The 20,326-nt window shown below is 42.3% G+C and overlaps 1 protein-coding gene and 1 long non-coding RNA gene across 2 annotated transcripts in view; one reads left to right on the forward strand and one right to left on the reverse strand.

Annotated features, from left to right (window-relative positions):
- The first annotated feature begins 309 nt into the window (after nucleotides 1-309).
- On the forward strand, nucleotides 310-18,872 carry LOC308610316 (spermatogenesis-associated protein 31A6-like). Its single transcript, XM_081259497.1, has 4 exons — nucleotides 310-321; nucleotides 15,433-15,490; nucleotides 15,833-15,893; nucleotides 16,122-18,872. The coding sequence occupies exon 4, from the start codon at nucleotides 16,252-16,254 to the stop codon at nucleotides 18,139-18,141; it is 1,890 nt and encodes a 629-aa protein (XP_081115623.1). The 5' UTR covers nucleotides 310-321; nucleotides 15,433-15,490; nucleotides 15,833-15,893; nucleotides 16,122-16,251; the 3' UTR covers nucleotides 18,142-18,872.
- The window catches only part of LOC308610317, a 30,088-nt gene continuing 19,478 nt past the window's right edge, over nucleotides 9,717-20,326 (reverse strand). The window contains exon 3 of the long non-coding RNA XR_014014508.1: nucleotides 9,717-10,112. This is a non-coding gene — a long non-coding RNA (uncharacterized lncRNA). The remainder of the gene's footprint in view (nucleotides 10,113-20,326) is intronic.

Raw genomic sequence — 20,326 nt, forward strand, 5'->3', positions numbered from 1 at the left:
GCTAAGCAATGGGGATCAAAGATGAATGAATATTCATTTGTCTTTAAGGAGACACAGTCTACTGGAGAGAGGCAGAACTGTGAACAGATGACTGCATAAAGAGGCAAAGTCAAGTCTTATTTATTCAGAGGAAGAAGTCCCCATGATCAAGCAACAAGTAAAATCATTTCATTGTGCAAGACATGGATTTGTGATTGAAAATGCACAAGCATATTTATCTTATTATCCATCATAGATGATCACCTATTATAATCAGTGAGATTTCTTAATGGCACAGCATCTAGAGGAGGACGTCATGCATGGACCTGTCATATTCAGAAAGTAAGGAAGTGGCACAGTGGGAACAATTGAGGAAAGTAAATAAACATGACAGTAGATTTAAAATCTACTTTAACTGTTCTTACTATTATTAATCTATTTGGGCAAGTAGTAGTTTTCATTGATGTTAGCATTTTTTCATCCACGACTTGAAATCAGACATTAAATATTAATATTATAAAAAATGTTACTAATTGAATTCATTCACAAATTTATAAAAAGAGATCAGCACCAGAGACCTATTTATTGGAAACAAAGTAGGTAGAACAATTAAACTCACTTATAGTTCCTTCTCAACCAAAGTGGACAGAAGTTTTATATGTAGAGGTCAATCCTGGGCCAGAGGCTATTTAGTATTTTCATCAAGTCTAGGATGATAGAAACGCATGTGGATTTAGTAATTTACAGTTCTCTTTAGTTGATAAGACTGATGAATACTTTGTCAAGATCAAAATTCAACATGACCATAATATGACCTTGACAAATTGGAGAAGTGGTTTAAAACAATGCAATTTAATAAGTCTAAGGGTCAGATATGGGCTTTAAAGGGATTGGGAAGGAAATGGAATTTATAATAATGTAGGTGATACCATGCCAGTGAGAATGCATTTGTGTGTGTAATATAATATGTAACAAATAATATTGAGTATGACTTGAGTCAAGAATATAGCAATAGCTTTTTTTTTTCTCTCTCTCACCATGGCATAGTGCTTACTCACTCACAAATATTTCTAACACATTTCATCAAAATTTCATCATTTAATCCTGTATCCCTGCTGATAAAATTAAAAGTAATTCTAAGATATATAAATGAAGAGAAGGGTATAAAGGTACAAATAAGTGGGTGAATATTATGAAATTACTTTGTATTGTGCTTTACAAATACGATTTATGCATTTATCTTGTTACTAACACATTCGTTCATTCATTCATTCATCAATCATTACATATTTATAGAACTTCTACTATGTCCCAGGCACTGCATTAGGTGCTGGTAATACAAGGTGTGGAAAAGCAAGCATTGTCCATATTTCTTAGAGCCTGCAGTCTAAAGAATAATTACTAATTGTAGTAAATATAGACAGGGTACTATGAGCCATGGAACAGGGAGCCTTTCTCACCTGGAAGGATGAGGAAAGGCATCCCTTGTGAAATGTCTTCTTAACTGATGTCTGACGTAGGTAGCCTAAGGGGACAAGGGAGTAAAGGAGTAAGTATTTCTTGCAAAGGGGAAAGCAAGTATTAAGAATTTGAGCTTCAAAAAAGGAATGCTTCACGTTGATATTACAGTCTCAACAAATACAATTAAATTTCTGGTTGTTAATACATTGCATAAAAGTGGAGGAGTGGATTTCTGCCAAAATTAGGGCATATAGTTAGGATTAGAAATGTGCTCTGTGATATCAGTGACTTTAACATTGCAGTGAGACTGGGAGAAAAAAACGTACAAAGAGGCTATCCTCTGGACCCAATGGCACTGATGTACATCAAGGCTTTTGCTGAAGTAGAAAACCTGCTATTGATATTGAGATGCTCTTGAATGAAACAATGACTTCAAATAAGAGCTCCAAACTGAAACTCAGAAAGACCACCAATCTGACATGACTTAAATTTGAACTGCTTCTCAGATAGGCGATTTATACTTTGGGGTAAATGGAAACTGGGCTTGGTTTCACTAATGATATCAATGACATTTTGCTATTAAATTTGGTTTAATATTTTCATTTTACAAATCCCTAACTTCAAAGACTCTCTAAGGGAAAGTAAGGGGAAAAGGATAGGACTAACTTGTTTAGTTACATTACCTTGAATTTTAAATTTAAATTGAGCTGCGCTATCTCCACCAATGCTTGACTAGAAGCCTGCACAGTGAGTAGTTGTAATGGAGGAGATTGGCTCATTTTAATGGCCACATCTGATGGATCTCAAAGAAATTCAGGTAAAACAACTCTCTGCATAGTTCATAGTCAATTATTTATACTTACAGAAAAATGCCAAAGCCTAGAAAACTTTAAATGGTGGATAATCAGCAACATTCACATTTTTCCTTGAGTTTTCAGGCTTGTACAAACACATTTAGGCTTTGAAAGACACGTTTTGGAACTTTACTGGAGGTATTCTAAGAAATATCTTCATGTTAAAACAATCTCCAAATATTTTAGGAATAACTAGTATCTCTCCGTAAATAATTCATGCCTTAATTAATTATTATCATTGTTAGAAATTAATACTGAAGTATTTCAGAAAAAGATGACATATTAAGAATGTGACACTGCTTCCATGTCGTATAAGAGCATGAGGATATCTCTTATGAAACTTACTGCATTTTGCTACAACATTTTTATCTATCTTCTCTTCCAGATTACAAGCTTCTTAAAAAATAGACTGTGCACAGATCTAACTTTCTGGCCTATATTTGCAGCACTGGAGACTACTATGGAAATATTAATTCAAAGGATATTTTAGAAAACATTATAGACAGAACTCTACCATAAAAGAGCATATATAAATATAGCATATTTTCTGATGTTATTGAATCATCTTAAGTATTGGTTAATGCAAATTTCAATCTCTAAGGCACTTCTACAACATACCTGAAAAATGATCGTCATCTTGTACTTGAGTGTCCTCACTGAGAAAGAAATTGCAACTCAAAATAAGTTTATTTCATTTTTAGGAAGCTCTAATTGTTAGAAAACTCACTCTTAAAATAAGTTAAAATCTCTATTCCTCAACTTCTATGCATTTTCTTGGTTTTTAAATTAGGGGCAACTTGATCTTTTTTTGATTTTACAGCTCTAACATAGCTAAAGCTGGCGTTCAGGTCCTTTGCCCACTTACCTACTCTTCATAATTATTTTTATTAAAAGAAATATATTGTGGTATAATATAAAAAATATACTAACTTGAATGTACACTTTAATGAATTTTGACAAATGTAAATATTTTGTAACTCTGTTTCCATCAAGGTAGACAATTTTCCTATTACCCCCCTTTGCAGTTTTCCCTTTCCTCTTTGCAGTCACTCTCTACTCCATCTTTGATACAGGCAACTGCTGATATGTTTTCTGTCACCATAGATTCATTTTTCCTTTTCTAGAAAGTCATATAAACAGAAACATAAAGTACATACTCTTGTGTGTCTAGCTTTTTTCTCAGCATAGCGTTTCTGAGATTCATCCTTGTTGCATTCCTCATAATTCTATCCTTCTACTGCTGTATGATATGACATTGTATGGATATACCAAACTGGTTCACCCATATAAATCTTGTTGGAGATTTTCTGATGATGGCCATTCTGACCGGTGTGAGGTGATACCTCAATGTAGTTTTGATTTGCATTTCTCTAATGATTAGTTATGTTGAGCATCCTTTCATGTGTTTGTTGGCAGTCTGTATATCTTCTTTGGAGAAATGTCTATTTAGGTCTTTTGTCCATTTTTAGATTGGGTTGTTTGTTTCTTTGATATTGAGCTGCATGAGCTGCTTCTAAATTTGGGAGATAAACCCTTTGTCAGTTGCTTCATTTGCAAATATTTTCTCCCATTCTGAGGGTTGTCTTTTCATCTTGTTTATGGTTTCCTTTGCTGTGCAAAAGTTTTTAAGTTTCATTAGATCCCATTTGTTTATTTTTGTTTTCATTTCCATTTCTCTAGGAGGTGGGTCCAAAAGGATCTTTCTGTGATTTATGTCATAGAGTGTTCTGCCTATGTTTTCCTCTAGGAGTTTGATAGTGTCTGGCTTTACATTTAGGACTTTAATCTATTTAGAGTTTATTTTTGTGTATGGTGTCAGGGAGTGTTCTAATTTCATACTTTTACATGTACCTGTCCAGTTTTCCCAGCACCACTTATTGAAGAGGCTGTCTTTTCTCCACTGTATATTCTTGCCTCCTTTATCAAAGATAAGGTGACCATATGTGTGTGGGGTTATCTCTGGGCTTTCTATCCTGTTCCATTGATCTATATTTCTGTTTTTGTGCCAGTACCATATAAATGCTGGAGAGGGTGTGGAGAAAAGGGAACCCTATTGCACTGTTGGTGGGAATGTAAATTGATACAGCCACCATGGAGAACTGTATGGAGGTTCCTTGAAAAACTAAAAATAGAACTACCATACGACCCCACAATCCCAGTACTGGGCCTATACCCTGAGAAAACCATAATTCAAAGAGTCATGTACCAAAATGTTCACTGCAGCTCTATTTACAATAGCCAGGACATGGAAGCAACATAAGTGTCCATCATCGGATGAATGGATAAAGAAGATTTGGCACATATATACAATGGAATATTACTCAGCCATAAAGAGAAACGAAATTGATGTATTTGTAGTGAGGTGGATGGACCTAGAGTCTGTCATACAGAGTGAAGTAAGTCAGAAAGAGAAAAACAAATACCGTATGCTAACACATATATATGGAATCTAAGAAGAAAAAAAAAAGGTCATGAAGAACCTAGGGGTAAGACGGGAATAAAGACACAGACCTACTAGAGAATGGACTTGAGGATATGGGGAGGGGGAAGGGGAAGCTGCGACAAACTGAGAGAGTGGCATGGACATATATACACTACCAAACGTAAAATAGATAGCTAGTGGGAAGCAGCCGCATAGCACAGGGAAATCAGCTCGGTGCTTTGTGACCACCTAGAGGGGTGGGATAGGGAGGGTGGGAGGGAGGGAGATGCAAGAGGGAAGAGATATGGGAACATATGTATATGTATAACTGATTCACTTTGTTATAAAGCAGAAACTAACACACCACTGTAAAGCAATTATACTCCAATAAAGATGTTTAAAAAAAAATCTTGGATATTTTGGTCATATCCAGTTTTACCTATTATGAATAATGGTGTTACACATTTTTGTGAACAAATTTGTGTGACATAAGACTTCATATCTCTTGGATAAGTATGAACTATTAGGTAATTGCTTGGTCATATGTAAATGTATATTTAACTTTAAAGCTTTCATGCTACAAGCCCATTAACAATGTATTCATGTTTCTCTAGGTCCACACCAAAACTTGACATTAACAGTTTTTTAAATTTTAGACATTATAGTGGTATGTAGTGGTATCTCATTATAATTATAATTTATACGTCTTTGATGGAGCAATCTCTAAATATATATAAATTATATATACTTAATATATATGTTGTATACAATATATGTAAATATTTTAATTAATTTTTATTGGAGTATAGTTGATTTACAATGTTGTGTTAGTTTCTGCTGTACAGCAAAGTGAGTCTGTTATACTATACATATATCCACTCTTTTTTAGTTTCTGTTCCCATATAGGTCATTACAGAGTACTGAATAGAGTTCCCTGTGCTATACAGTAGGTTCTTATTAGTTATCTATTTTATATGTAATAGTGTGTATACATATAAAAAATATAATTAGGCACTTAAAAATAAAAGGAAGACATGCAAATAGCCAATAGGCATATATTCATAGATACATATACTTTACATTTATATATATAACATATCCATAAATATATTTTTGCCATTTTCTCCCATTGGATTGTCTTTTTATTTTTGAAGTGTAAAAATTCTTTAATCTGTATATAAGTTCTTTGCCAGATATTGATATTGCAAACATTTTCCAAGTTTGATCTTTCCTGTTGATTTTCTTAATTTTGATTTTTATTCAGCAGAAATTTCCCTTTCCTCTGTGGTTGTCACTGCCTTGTCAGGGTTGGGTTCTGACCCCTAGTCGTTGGAGTAGAGGCCGTCAGATCTGTTTCTTAGCTGTGTTTCTGATCTGCGGTGTGAGGTCGGGAGGACTGGAGCACTCCCACTGGGATAGAAGCCATTGAGTATTCCTCCTCTGGAGGTGTTCACCTGTGGGTATGCTCTGTTTTGTCTCCTTTCGCCCATTGTGTGGGCTTACAAAGTACACGGCTGTTGGTACTGCTCTCAGTCCCACCTTAACCATGGTTATGCCGGCAACTGGCCCTGGTGACTCAGGCATCATTTTCACCAGGCCACTGGCCCAGATCCACTGAGGTCAGGTCCCAGGACTGCAGTAGTTATGTACCTGGACCCACTATGTGAGATATGGAGGCAGCTCAGACTCTGGCCTGGCCAAACCCCAGCATGTATGTGCCCACAAAACCCACAGCTGCTAAAGCCAGACCTGTCTCAGCTGCAGGAGCACTTGTCCATTGGGATGTTCCCAAGTGCTGAATTTAGGAAGCCATCAGAGGAAGTGTAATGCCATGATTTGCACAGCCATGAGGAGAGATTTCAGCTCTTCTTCCTTAGTTGCATGTTCCCTGGAACTCAGCTGTGGTTTCAGCCCCATCTCTGCATGTGGGCCACCCACTGGCGTCTGCTCCCAAGGGTGCTGGAGCACACGAGCTTGTCAGGCAGGAGGATGTAGAAGCGGCAATCAGGGCAGGCAGGCTGCCCAGGTGAGAGGGTGCTGGGTGGCTATGGGATGTATGAGCCTGTCAGGCAGGAGGGAGTCAAGGTGGCAAGCTGGGCAAATGGGCCACCCAAGCAGGAGAGTGCTGAGGTGATGATGGCTGGGGGCATGTGAGCCACTCTGGCAGGAGCCCTTCCTAGTGCCTGTGGAGGCAGGGGCCGGTGTGTGAGGAGAGAGGCTGCAATGGGGGCCCCGCCCTTTGTGCATCACTCAGCAGTGGCACTTTGCTTCTATGCTGGTCTGGGCTTCCTCCAGGAGCATTCCTTGTTGTGGAGCTCCTCACTCCTATCCCCTTGAGCTGTCTCCTCACAGCCAACATCATTCCCCTTCCTGGGTCTGCTCTTCAAACCCCACATTCCAACACTCAGCCCCCGTGTGCACCAGTGGTCACCAGTGGCTGGGGCATGCAGAGCTGTGGCCAGACCATCTGTGTAGGCCTCACTCTCTCCTGCCTGCCACAGACTGGCTGCTGCACTGTTCTCTGAGCCACCAAATTTCTCCTTCTGCCCCAGCTTCTCTCCCCGCTGCTTCCCCAGATGCGGGAACCTCTTCTCACCTTCAGCTCCGCTCCCCTGCCCAGGGTCACAGGTCACGTCCCACTTCATCTGCTCTTCCTTTTCCCTTCTTCTTTCTTTCGTCCTACCTGGTTACGTGGGGATCTTTCTTGTCCTTTCAGGTGCCTGAGGTCCTCTGCTAGTGTTTATCAGGCGCTCTGGGAGAATTGTTCCATTGTAGATGTTTTCTTGATGCATTTGTGGGGAGATATGAACTCCACATCTTCCTACTCCTCCGTCTTCTTGACTGACTAATCAGCAGTTTGAGTTTTAAAAGGCCACTTTTCCCCCTTTTTTAACCTTGGTTTCAGGTTCTACCTAATTTAGCTAATTAGGCTCAGTCTCAGGTCATTGTGGTCTGTATTTACATTTCTGATTTGTACCGATTTGCAAGACAAAGACAGTTGCTTTTAATTCCCCAAAGAACTGGCCTGTCACCTAAATAATATTGAAAGATTGATTTGCCCAACTACGTTTTCTTTAATTTGCTTTTCTGTATCAGTGAGAAGATTTCCAACTAGACTGAAATTTCAGAATTCTATAGTCTAGAACTTTATGGTTTAATTTATCATACCTTCAAAACTTGCATAAGGCATTCAACAAAGACCCTCTTTCTGAGTGCACAGATTAGACCCAGAGTAAAGTCTCCATTCTTTATTTTTATTATCCCTTAAATATTAGCTGTCAGTTTTTACTTTATATTGTATAGGCTCAGGTAATCCCACTGGTTTCCTTTAGTATGTTTAATTAATATTTCCTTCATATGCCGTCTTGTAATATCAAGCAGGGGAAGAATTTGCCAGTGAAACATGTCTATCCCACACAATATAATTAGGCAAAAGAGAGGTAATTATCTTATACAATGCCCATTTAAACATACCAATTTTTATAAAGACTCTGGGGTCCCCAGAGAGTGGTTGAGCCAAGGGACTCAGGCACTTTTGTCAATCTTTTAACTTGATTAATTGGTCTAACTTTTGCCCCAAGTAATTGTTGGTCAGGTATCTCAGTGTAATTTTACATGTATAAAATTTATATGTAATAAAATATACGTATTTTAAACTGGGGTAAATAGGGCAGACTTGTTTGGGTCTGGCCCTTTAATGTTGATGACAAGTAGGAGATCCCTTTGGCCCATCCAATCTTAGGTAGTATTGTATCCAATCTTTGATTTATCTCATTAATGTCTGTTTTATTTATCCCACTTTAAAATAACCATCTAAAGATTTCTTATTCATTTAGAAGTCCCTTTAAAATTTTCACCTTGTTGGGAAAAAGTTTTTAGACTTTTCCTTCAGTTTTTTCCCTGTTACTTAACCTAATTAACAATAATTATTCTAATGTTTTTATTAGCATCTGTAAGACCCATTTAGGGGAAGCAGAGACCACAAATAAGGTTTCCCAAACCAATTTTTTGGGTTTGTTTGAAACTAAAGGAGTTTTTAGGTTAACCATTATATGTCTAATTTCCCACATTTCCCCCCATAGGAGCCAATGAAACAGCTGTTTATAATGAGAGCTCTCTAAAAATTTACCAATTTAGAAGTTTCTCCAATTTGAAGGATCCATGATCTGCCCATAAATGAGGTATACCTTAATAGTGACTCAAACCAATAAGACGCAAGAGGCTTCCCCACAAAAGAGTGTAAAGGATGCTGTCTAAATAAGATCCAGAAAGTTTACTCCCAAAAGTAGTTTAAGAAAGTAATGGTCTTTGTTGTACAGGCTGACACAATGAAGGTTAAGATGGCAAAAAGCCCCTGAGAGTCGTACAGTCAGACAAAAGACTGCTCAGAATCCCAGTCTATTTGACTGGCTGCCAAATGTACACCATATAAGTACTTTTGGATGGTAGTGACCAAGTTCTCAAAACACACACACACACACACACACACACACACACTCTGAAGAATATCAGAACACTTACATTTCAAAGACACAGGAAGAGAAATGCAAGTTTCCCCTAGAAAGCCTTTTGTTTTTTTGAAGTCAGAATTCTGAAAAGATGTTTTTATCAAGCCAGCTTTTTCTAACTTAACTGCATATGCAATAAAAGAGTCCTATCTTAGTCATTTTTAGGGCAAGATTTTCTTTAAGTCCCAAGTAAGTAAGCACTTGTAAATGTAAATTTTGTATGTACATAAACCTGGCCAGGATATCCGTTGGAGGCTGGAAATCTGTTGTTCCTTTTTCTTTTGTATTGAAAGCTAAGTTCCCCATTCTGAGTTCAATTTGTGAAGATCACTTTTATTTTGACAAACTCTATTAAAGTAGCCAATTCAAGGAAGACAGGTTAGTCTTCCACCTAATTACCCAGTCCAACTTTACTCAGTGTCTTTCACCTGAGCAAAGTCTCCCCAGTCTTTCAACTGAGGATAAACCACACAGTGTCTAAACTGGGCAAGATCTTCCCAGTGTCTTTTAAGTGAGGCTAACCCACTTGAGCAAAAGTCTTCCCAGTGTTTTTCTACTGAGGATAAGCTCTCAGTGTTTAAACTGAGTAAAAATCTTCCCAGTGTCTTTCACTGAGGGTGACCCAGGTACTTCTTCTTGAAACCAAGTTTCAAGGATAACCTACTACTCAAGAGAAGAGTTTAACACCACTGAATAAAACTTAGGATCATCAACCAAAACTGGAGATCCAAGAACCAGGAGATACTCACCCAAATTCGTCTGGACACTCTGAGAAAGCGGACAGGCCCAAGAAGCCTCTGCTGGCGCCAGGACTCTGGATCCTCATAGAGTTCAGGCAAAGAAGAAAAGTCTGCTCTGGGCCCCTTCATTGGTTGCCAAGACTGCTGACTGAAAAATATGCACAACCCAAAAGGAGGATTATGTTTTATTTGGCAGATTTTCTGAGGACTTAAGCCCAGAACACAGCCCGTCAGATCACTCTGAGGAACTGCTCAGAAGACCTAAGGGAGGAGTCAACAAAAACCAGGTAGTCAGAACATCAAAAGATTACTATTAATTAAAGAAAACTAGACATCTCAAGTTAAGGACTTTAGCACTTTTCTATGTATGAGAAGATGAAAGAATCTGGGCTCCGTGAAATCATTCCTTTGAGATGCACCTTAACTCTAGAATCAGTACCCTGTTTTTCTCCATCCCGAATCCCCTCAAGGTGCTCAGTTGAGGGTTCCTGCTTTGACGTCTGACTTGATGACTGCAACATCCTTTGTCTACGGATATGGCAGGGAATATTTTTCATCCACGGGTAAGAAATTGAGGAGAAAATTAACATAATTCAAGATATAAAACCATTACAATATTAAAAATTCCCAAATGTCAAACAAACATAAGTACCCTTGACCTGTAAAATGGAAGATGCCAAAGAAGGGGAAAAAAGAAACACTAAAGAAAATGTAGAAAATAAAGCATAAAATAAGATGGCAGAAATCAATAACAGTAGAACAATAATTAAATAAATCAAGGTAAATGTTATCGTAAGATTTTTAAATTTCAAAAAAAAAACCCCATCAAACAAAACATATTGAAAATAAAGTCATAGAGAAAATTTAGAGAGCAAATATGAATGCAAAGAAGACCTGTTAGGTAGTTAGTGAGACGTTAGCAGCAAGGAGGTGACAGTGGTGAGAAAGACAAGAAGAAATTGAGTCACACGCAGCCACCTGGGGACCCTCCCTTGACTCCACCCAGAACGGGAGAAACTATGGTCGGGTGGTGGGCAGCTTATCCTGATAAAGAGAGGCACAGTAACACCAGGGGACTTCTCCAGGCTGTGCATGCCCAGACCAGACAGGCGCATAACCTATAGTAAATCCAAACTCATTATACCATAATTACAATAAATTACATGTGGTTTTGCCCCTCACCCCACCCAGTAGGAATCTCTTGGGGATTCAAGGATGAGAGCATGTGCAGCAGAAAGCTTGTTACATAGCTCAGGACTGTCAATCAAATAATGATCCTTGTCACTCACCCCCACCTCTCTGCAAAATGCTCCTTAAAAGCACTCGTAAGCCTTTCTAGGAATGTGCTTTCAATTTGCAGAAACAGTACACCCATCCCCCCCCCCACCCTGAGAGTGTACCTTTGCTTCGATATACTTTGCTTTGGGCCTGCTTCACTTCGCTGAAATAGCCTGTTCTCAGAAACAGCCTGCTCTTTCTCTCTCCTTCTCTCTCTCCCTCTCTGAGAGTGTACCTATGCTTAAATAAACTTTGCTTTGTGCTTAAGCTTAACATGGTAGTTTGCGATCCTTTGCTTACTATCATGGAACCAAGATAGCTGGTCCAGGCCTTCCACTGACCTCCTCGGTTGAAGCTATTTTGTTACAAAGCATGTCCACATGGTGACAGACCTAAGTCTAAATTTTGATAAAAGGTTGAATTAAGGTGAGAATATCATATGGGAGGAAAAGACTGTAGGAAAAATAGTAGATGTAGGAGATATGTTTGTGAAAGTGCACATTCATGGCAATATAGCCAAATAAACTCACATGCTCACGTTCCCACTAAAACTGTATAAAATTATGACCAAGAAGCAGAGAATACACATTATTGTAAAGCCCTCATGGGGCATTAAGACATATTTACCATGTGAATCCTTCAGTGAATCTTGTGTTACTGCTAAGGGATAGAAAGTGGTGTCATAAGGGAATTTTGTGTAAGACTCAAAGCTCCCTTTCTATATGGTTCAGGCTGGACTTGAAGCTTCAGGGGCCTGGGAGGATGGGGCAGGAAAGGCAAGGCACACTCAGAAAAGAGAATACATACATAACACACTAGGAATATCTGAAGAGGCTGCTCAAGACCTGGCTCAGCCCCAAGGGTTTGACTCCTAGTCCTACTCTTCACCCTACAGCCCGTTAGGGTCAGGACCTTGGCTCCCCTAACCCATTCCTAGCTTCCGGGTATAGAATGAGTGCACGTCTGAATGTTAATGTTCTCTCAAAATTTACATGTTGAAATCCTACCTCTTAAAGATAGGAGGCGGGGCCATGCAAAAGTGCTTATGAGCTTTCATGAATGGGATTAGTGCCTTATAAAAGAGACTCCAGAGATATCTCTAGCCTCCTCCCATCATATGAGGATACAGAGAGAAGGCTCCAGCTGTGAACCAGGAAGAGAGCTCTCACTACGAGGTGGCCATACTGGTGACTTGATCTTGGGCTTCCCAGCCTCCAGAACTGTAATAATAAATGTCTGTTGTTTTTAATCTACCCAGTCTATGGTATATTGTTATAGCAGCCCTAATGGATTAAGACCACATATTTCAAAATTTATCTGGAGAGTGGGGACTGTCTTATCGTTGCAAACTAAGAAGTTGGGTTGAGACAACATATGAAAGATTTTTTTTAAAGTAGAAAATTATGGATTATTGGATTTGAAAGTACTAGATTGGTTAAGGAAAATGAGTACGTGTGTGTGTGCGTGTTTGCAGTGTGTCCCAAAAGTTTTTGTGCAGTTTAAAGATTTACTAACTCCAGAATTATAAACACTATAAACTTACAAAAACATCATTTGAAGGTTTAACTGTTACCAGATGCAAGTCTGTGTGCCTGATGCACAGTGAGGCTAAATACTGAAACATCAGAATTTGGAGCAGAGAAAGGTTTACACAGTGCCATGCAAGAAGACACGTGGCTCATGCCCAGGAAAAACCCCAAACTTCCTGAAGGCTTTCAGCAAAGCCTTTTTAAAGGCAAGGTGAGGGAGGGGCATGGCTAATTGTTGCAAATATCTTGGTGTTGGATCCTTTGTTCTAGCAGCTGGCCAGATGGGTCAGATCCTGGTCAGGTCACGTGTTCCTGTAAACCTCCAACAAAACAATTATTATTCTCTGTTCTGCAACTTTTTATCTCCATGAATGGGCTCTTAAAAGTCAGAGCCTTAGCAATAGGCTATCCTGTATATTTCAGGCTATAGGCAACATTGTTTTCCAAAAAGTGCAGAGCCAGCCTGGGTCACAGGGATGGACAGAGTTAGCTCCGGCAACAAAGCATAAAGATTAAAGTAAAAAAGATCTAATGTGGAGTCAGATTTGTTCTTCCCTATTACATAACTATTTATCATTCTTTCATACTTATGAATTTTCAAAAATAAATTATTTTAATTTTTGTGTGTAGTTCCCTCTGATAGAAAATGAGGCAAAACATACACTATTCAAAATTCACAAAACTAAATAAGTGTAAAAGAAATTCAAGTTCTATCCCTGGGTTTACACAAGACACAAACATGATGTGGGAAAGTTGGAGCTGAGGACAAAGGAAATCCTGAGTAAAAATGTCTGTGAAACAGCCAGTCTTCCAGGGTCAGCTTAAGATGTTCAAGAGTTATCAAATTGGTGGGCCTCAAGTAAAGGTCTCTAATGGATGAAGGAACCAGGTTCCAGATGCAATGAACAGAAAATTGGCTAAGGTCTCTCTGACAGGATGAGAGTAGTTGGAAGGAGGGATCTGGAAGCCCCAGGAGGGTGCAGGTGTCTGTGGGTCTGGATGGGAAGGCGGGGCAGTGATTCAGCCTGTTTCTCTTATTGCCCCTCCCCCACACTCAGGAGCCCTTTGTGACAAGGCCACAGCTCTGTGATGCAGGCCTGGGGTTCTGCCATCAAGTGAACTCCCAGTGCTCTGTTGCCTGAGGGCAGCAATGCAATTCAGAAGATGGAGAATCTCTTTTCTTCGAAAAACATTGTTGCTATCTGGCTGAGATGCAGCCCAACTTCCTGGGTGATTAATATCATCCTTGGGTTCCTGTGTGGACTGGTGCTCTTCCTAATGTTACTCCCCTGCTTCCAGAGTAATCCATTCTTAGCACCACCTGGGAAACATAGAAACATCAGGAAGGTAAGAAACCTTTGGCTTAATCCCAGCAGAGATTATCTCTTTTTTTCTTATTCTTGTTTCCACTTTTCTAAACCACCTAGAGAGACTCCTGAGATGGGAACTCTCAGAAAAGTATAGAACATCATCCTTCTAGGGAAAAGCCAGGCCAGAGAGGGGTTAGAGTGGGCATGAGGATTTCTAGCCTAAGATCGTAGACCAGGAGTTCAGGTATGGTAGAGGGCTCCAGGGCAAGTCCCAAATGCAGTGACTAATAATGGTCAAGGACTGGATTACTAAGAGTTCAATCTCTGCAGGAAGGCTGACCCCTGAGCCCTGGTTCACCAGCCACCTACCCACAGCGGGTGTCACAAGTGAGACCTTCCTCTGTGTTGGGGCTGAGCCCCTGAGAGCCTGAGAGAAGAGGCTGGAGTGGAGGTCTGGCCTTGGGAAGCAGAATCCTATCTGACAAAGCTCACGTGGACATTTAGGTCTGAGAATGTGTGTGTTTCTTGATCAGAGGAACAGTGACAGAAGAAATCTATGGTGATTAAAACTTAAAAAATCCTTCTTGGAACCTAGGGGCAAAACGGGAATGAAGACGCAGACCTACTTGAGAATGGACTTGAGGATATGGGGAGGGGGAAGGGTGGGCTGTGACAAGGCGAAAGAGAGGCATGGACGTGTATACACTACCAAACGTCAGGTAGATAGATAGTGGGAAGCAGCCGCAGAGCACAGGGAGATCAGCTCGGTGCTTTGTGACCGCCTGGAGGGGTGGGATGGGGAGGGTGGGAGGGAGGGAGATGCATGAGGGAAGGGATGTGGGAACAGATGTATATGTATGACTGATTCACTTTGTTATAAAGCAGAAACTAATTAAAAAAATGAATAAATAAACTTAAAAAAAAATGGAAAAAAAAAAAAAAAAAAAAATCCTTCTTGGGCTTCCCTGGTGGTGCAGTGGTTGAGAGTCCCCCTGCCAATGCAGGGGACGCGGGTTCGTGCCCCGGTCCGGGAAGATCCCACGTGCCACGGAGCGGCTGGGTCTGTGAGCCATGGCCGTTGGGCCTATGCGTCCGGAGCCTGTGCTCCGCAACGGGAGAGGCCACAGCAGTGAGAGGCCCGCGTACCGCAAAAAAAAAAAACAAACCTTTGCACGCTTCAAAGAAGAAAAACTGAAAATATTGTTATCCACTTTAAAAATAAGTAAAAGGGGAAGAAAACCCACAGAGTTTTAGTTAAATGTAGAAAGTCATGTTGTTCATGAACACAGCTTGCCTAGATAGAGGACAGTGAGAGTTGGGTGTTCGCCCCTCATTTTTTCTTCTCTCTCAGCATCAAGTAGAGCTGAAGGGGAGGAGCAGGAGTAGGAAGAAAAGTGGATCTTTGAAAGGTAAGCCTTTGCCATTCAGCCCTGCGCGCCCCCGAGAGTTAGCTTCCATCTCTCCTAACCCTGAGGGCCCAGCTTCACGGTCTCTGAGGATGCCAGTGGCAGAGCTTATTCCTCAGGAAACAGAGCCTGAGCCTAATTAACGTGGAAGCACTTTGCAAAGGACAAACCCTTTTCAAGTGAGACTTACCATCACTGTCAGGGACATGTGGCCTTGGACACTGATACTTGGGCTCCAGAGTCTAATCCTCCAAAGATTTCCCTTAAAGGGCCATTGCACTCAGCCTCCTGAAAGACTCTTAGGCCTCTGCCTTCACCACCATGACCCAGTCTCCTGATTTCCAGCTTGCAGAGATTGCCTGGAAGAACTGGAGGGGACTCACAACCTGGTTTCACTTCTGCAAAGGTAAAGAATCTTTCCCCTTCTCTCCTGGGTCGTCCTTCCTCCCAGAGCCTATAATGTGACCCCAGCCCTGGGAGGGGGAGCCATGGGAGGGCGTGGCTAAGGCCCTAGAGTGAGGGAGAGCAGGAGCTTTATGAAGTCAGTGTGGGGGCAGAGGAGGGTTCTTGGGCTGCAGGTGCCCACCCCTGCCTGTCCTGTCCAGCCATCCTGGCCCCATCTGCTCTCCTACAGCTGCCTGGGGAGGCTTCCTGGCAAGGACAACTTTCATCAGCTCTCATGTCAAGACCCTCCTGGTGAGGCGTGCAAAGCAGTGCCTGCTGGAGCCTGTGGAAGACACTGCTTGAAGGGTCGGGAACCCTGCATGAACACCTCCTGTAGGGTTTCCTTCCTTGATCCAGACACTCGAGAGGTGCTGGAAGCACATATTATACGGTTTGGGGTAAAGCACAGGTGGACCCTACCCCTCAAGGTCCTCAAGGCCATAAATGTCTTTAAGTTGAAAAAGTTCCAACCCTCCACCGTTCTGCAGTTTGCCTCTTCCCCTGCAGCTACCTGTGTGTCTGGGTCCCACTCAACAGTCCAGTTTGCTGAGTTCCTGGAGAAACCTCCTCAGGCTCATTCAGGAGAGAAGGTGATAACAGAAGAGTCAGTTCCTACCCTGAAGAGGCCTCTCCTTGTCCCCTCAACTGTGTGTAAGGAAATCCAGAGTGCCCTGGGAGCGATTCCATCTGGTGACTGCCATGGGCCCTCAAAGGCTTCTCTGACTGGACAGGAGGGCAGGCCACCTTCTCAGTCCCTCACACTCAGCCTTGTGGGCAGAACCTGGAAGAGTGAGACTGTGGAATGGGTCAAGAGGGACAGCCTAGAGCCAGGTCCAAGTTCAGCAATGGTCAGGAATGAGCCAAGAGAGGAGAGTGGTGGTCAGGCCTCAGGAGACCCCTGCCATAGGGTAACAGTGATGGAGGTGAACTTAGGATCCCAGTCTTTGAGAGGTGAAGAGGCCAGGGAGGCTGTGGAGGCCAAGGAGTCTCCTGCTCTTCAACCACAGTCTCGTGTTATCTTGGAAACCAAAGTGTTGACAAAATCCCAAACCACAAATGTACATATGAGGAGTTTAGAGGTGCCAGGGGCCAGTAAAAGTTTCCTACTACCTAGAATGTCTGTTTTCCAACATCCAGGTGAGCCATGCCTTAACATGGAGGTTGCTAGTGAGTTTAACTCCAAAGTAAAGGTACAGTCAGACAACCAGCTTCAGGACTTTCCCAAACACAGGTTCCCTGCTGCAGACAACTTGGCTTCTCAGGTGCCTCAGTGCCATCCCCAGAGAGTCCCCACCAGAGACAGGTTAGCTTCCCAGGAGCCAAGTGGCCTTATGGAAGCCCAAAGGAGCAACCTAGGGCAGCAGGAGCCCAAAACTTCAAAACTCCAAGACTCACGGAAGAGCCAGAGCAAGATGATTGCCCCTACTTACAAAAGAGAGGACTGTAGGGGGCATAAACCAGGAGAGCATGAAGAAAGGTTTAAAGAATTAGGGACCTCTCAAGCTGGAAGTATGCGCCACCCTGCCCAGGTCAGGGGAATAACGGACTCTATTGGGAGCAGATGTCTCCAGCGCATGCCAGAGAAGAAACATAGCCCTCCAGAAAGCCTCTTCAGAAAAAGGATGAGGCTATTTTTAAAGTGGATTTTCCCCAAGAAAAAAGTCAATGGTCGAGATGCTCTGCAAAAAAAAAAGCCCATATCAGCCACTGCCCGGAGTCACGGATCAGTCAAAAGCAGATCAATCTTGAAGAGTGAGACTGCTGAGGGTCAGGCACGCATGGCAGCTGTTGGACAGATCCTAGAAGAAAAAAGAGCAATTCACCATGGACTTCATGCCACAAAGTTAAATGAACACAAACTGGAATTCCAAGTCCCAGTATGTGGGTGTTTCTGCTACCATAGGCTTACCTCCTACCCAGAGCAAGGGAGAATGATGGGTTATACAGCCTGTAGTCATAAAGCCACCTCCAAGGGCCAGAGTTGTTCTATGAGGGAAAGGAAAGTCAGACACCAACATAGTTTGAAAAGTGTAAGGTTCGAAGATGAGCAGCTGGGCCTAAGGTGCCTCCCATCCTTGCCCCCCAAGAAGGGTTTGTTTCCAGTTAGTACCTGCCAGTATGGGCCAAGGATTCCAGGTGCCCCAGCCCGCCATCAACACTGTCCAAGGCATTGTCATCTTTGGGGAGGTGTCTTGCCTGGTCGACAGTAAAATCCTTCTTTAGTCTTCCCTTTAGTAGGAAAACATGTCTCCAAGTAAAAATTCAGTCCATGTAGAGAAAATGATTTTCTCATTAGCACATCCAAGATATTTAGTGTTCCCCAATACATGTATATATATATATTTTTTTTTTTTCCTAATAAAAGCATAGTGTAATGGCTGCTGTCTGTGCTGTGCACTTTGTCTTCTAGAAGGGATGGGCATGGAGGGAGGTGGACAGTAGCATCACAAGCTTGCTCCTTGTCTCGTGTCCCTTCATTGCACCTTATAATACTGTCATTACACAAACCAAAATTACTCTAACAATGAGACGGGAAAAACCTATGAAACCCACACCCAAGGATCTGGTTCAACCAATCTTTCTCCTTCTTCTATGCTACTTTGAACTTTATGCAACTGTAGTGGATAGGTTTACACGATAGGGCTGGAGATTCCAATTCAGTCTCCAGGAAGTGTCAGAGCCAAGTGGATGGAAGTTTGGGGGGAATAGAGTATGGGCTCTGAGTTCAGAAACAGGAGAAAGCTTGCCCCTGGATCTCTTGGTAGGGAATATACAACATCTGCTCTTAAGAGTTCCTTCTCTCTCTGATGAAGGCTGGGATTGAGATATGCCCTATGAACCCCTTTTAGCTTAGCCATAATAAAATGTACAGCATCACCCTCCCCCACCTCTGTTTTTCCTATACTTTAGAGCAGCAGCAAGGATGGCATTTCCAGCTCTGTGTGTGTAGGTGAGGGGAGTATCAGGGAGGCTGCTGAGGGCTGTGTTGAGTCCAGTCCCATATAAATGAATGGCTATGTTCATGGGTCACCTACCTTCCACTCTATGTTAACCCCAGAGAAGGAGTTTTGGATGAATGGAATAGGGGTGTGACTGTGGGTAGTAACTACCTGATGGTCAAACACTGTGAATTTAGGGTGGGATGTAGGTGTAGAAAAATCACTGGATCCAAGGAAGGAGGCAAAGTGGTACCAGATTCCCATAAATGTGCAGTTCTGAAAGAGCAGCCCCCTGACATACAACCACCATCTAAAGGCCTAAAGGGGAGGAAAAGTTAAGGGTCCAGTAGCTCATCATGGCCCCACCCCAGGGTCTCTACCCTATTCCAACTCTAAGATCACAGACCTAGAGAAACCACCTTTAGGTCAAAACAGAAAGTCAAACTTATAGAAGTAAAGCAAATCAGGGAAGGTTAATCTCTTAATACTATATTTAATAAGCTTACACATCATCTCCTCTTGACTTTTAGAAAGGATAACTTAACAATAGGTGTAAAAGCCAGGACTAGGGAACTTGGGATGTGACTCCTAGTCTGGTGACCTTCACATAAACACATGGCCCAAGGACTGCTCCAGGGGAGAGGTGGGGACTGGCTTGTGATTGTGTAGTAAGCCTTGCCTGTCTCCCAGTCCTTGATCACCCCAGAGCCTGGCAGGTGAAGAAGCAATCAGACAGGATTTGTGGTGGTGTGGGGGTGACCTGTGCAAAGTGGATGGGGCCGGGTGCAATCCAGGAGTGTTCCACTGATCTGCTTCTGGCACAGCTTTTCTTGTCTCCTGACCCCCATCCATATGGAAAAGCAGGGAGATGAGGAAGAATTTCTCTAGAGTGATTTGGTGCTTTCTGCCATGTGCAGGGCGCATGGTGGACACAGCTCCAGGTGGTGTCTTTCTCAGTGTGGAGATTTCTGTTCCAGCTGATGCCCCTGATCCAGATGACAACAGAAATGGACCCCATCCCCCATCCCTGTCAGGCCCCTCAACACGTGGAAATGCTGTGACCTGGGGTGGAGGGGGCAGAGTGAGCACAGGACTGCTCACACCCCTGGTTTCTCCCTGGAGCCAGGCCCTACCTCTGGGCCCCAATTCCCAAGGCAGCCTCCAGAATGGGCACAGCAGTGAGAGTGGAGCCAGGACTTGTGGGAGAGGTCGGTACCCAGAGGAGAGAGTTGACAGGGCTGGGACCTGAGCCTGGCTGCTGCTGGGTCCTCTCAGGGGCACCCAGAAGTGAGTTCTGGGAATATGGGGAAGCTGGACTTGGACCCCTCGGCTCCTGCTGGGAGAGTGCCACAGACAGGTGATGCTGATGGAACAGCAAGAAAACAGAAAGAAGCAAGTCCCTTTGCCCTTCTCTTGCTGCTCCATCTTCCATAAGGTACAGTAAGACAAGAAATTG

Source organism: Mesoplodon bidens, assembly GCF_964165515.1.
Source record: "Mesoplodon bidens genome assembly, contig: HAP1_SCAFFOLD_342, whole genome shotgun sequence".
NCBI classification, from domain to species: domain Eukaryota; kingdom Metazoa; phylum Chordata; class Mammalia; order Artiodactyla; family Ziphiidae; genus Mesoplodon; species Mesoplodon bidens.

Bases quoted from the DNA above. Each gene is read 5' to 3' on its own strand.
- LOC308610316 (XM_081259497.1), top strand. From the start codon at position 16,252: ATGAACACCTCCTGTAGGGTTTCCTTCCTTGATCCAGACACTCGAGAG.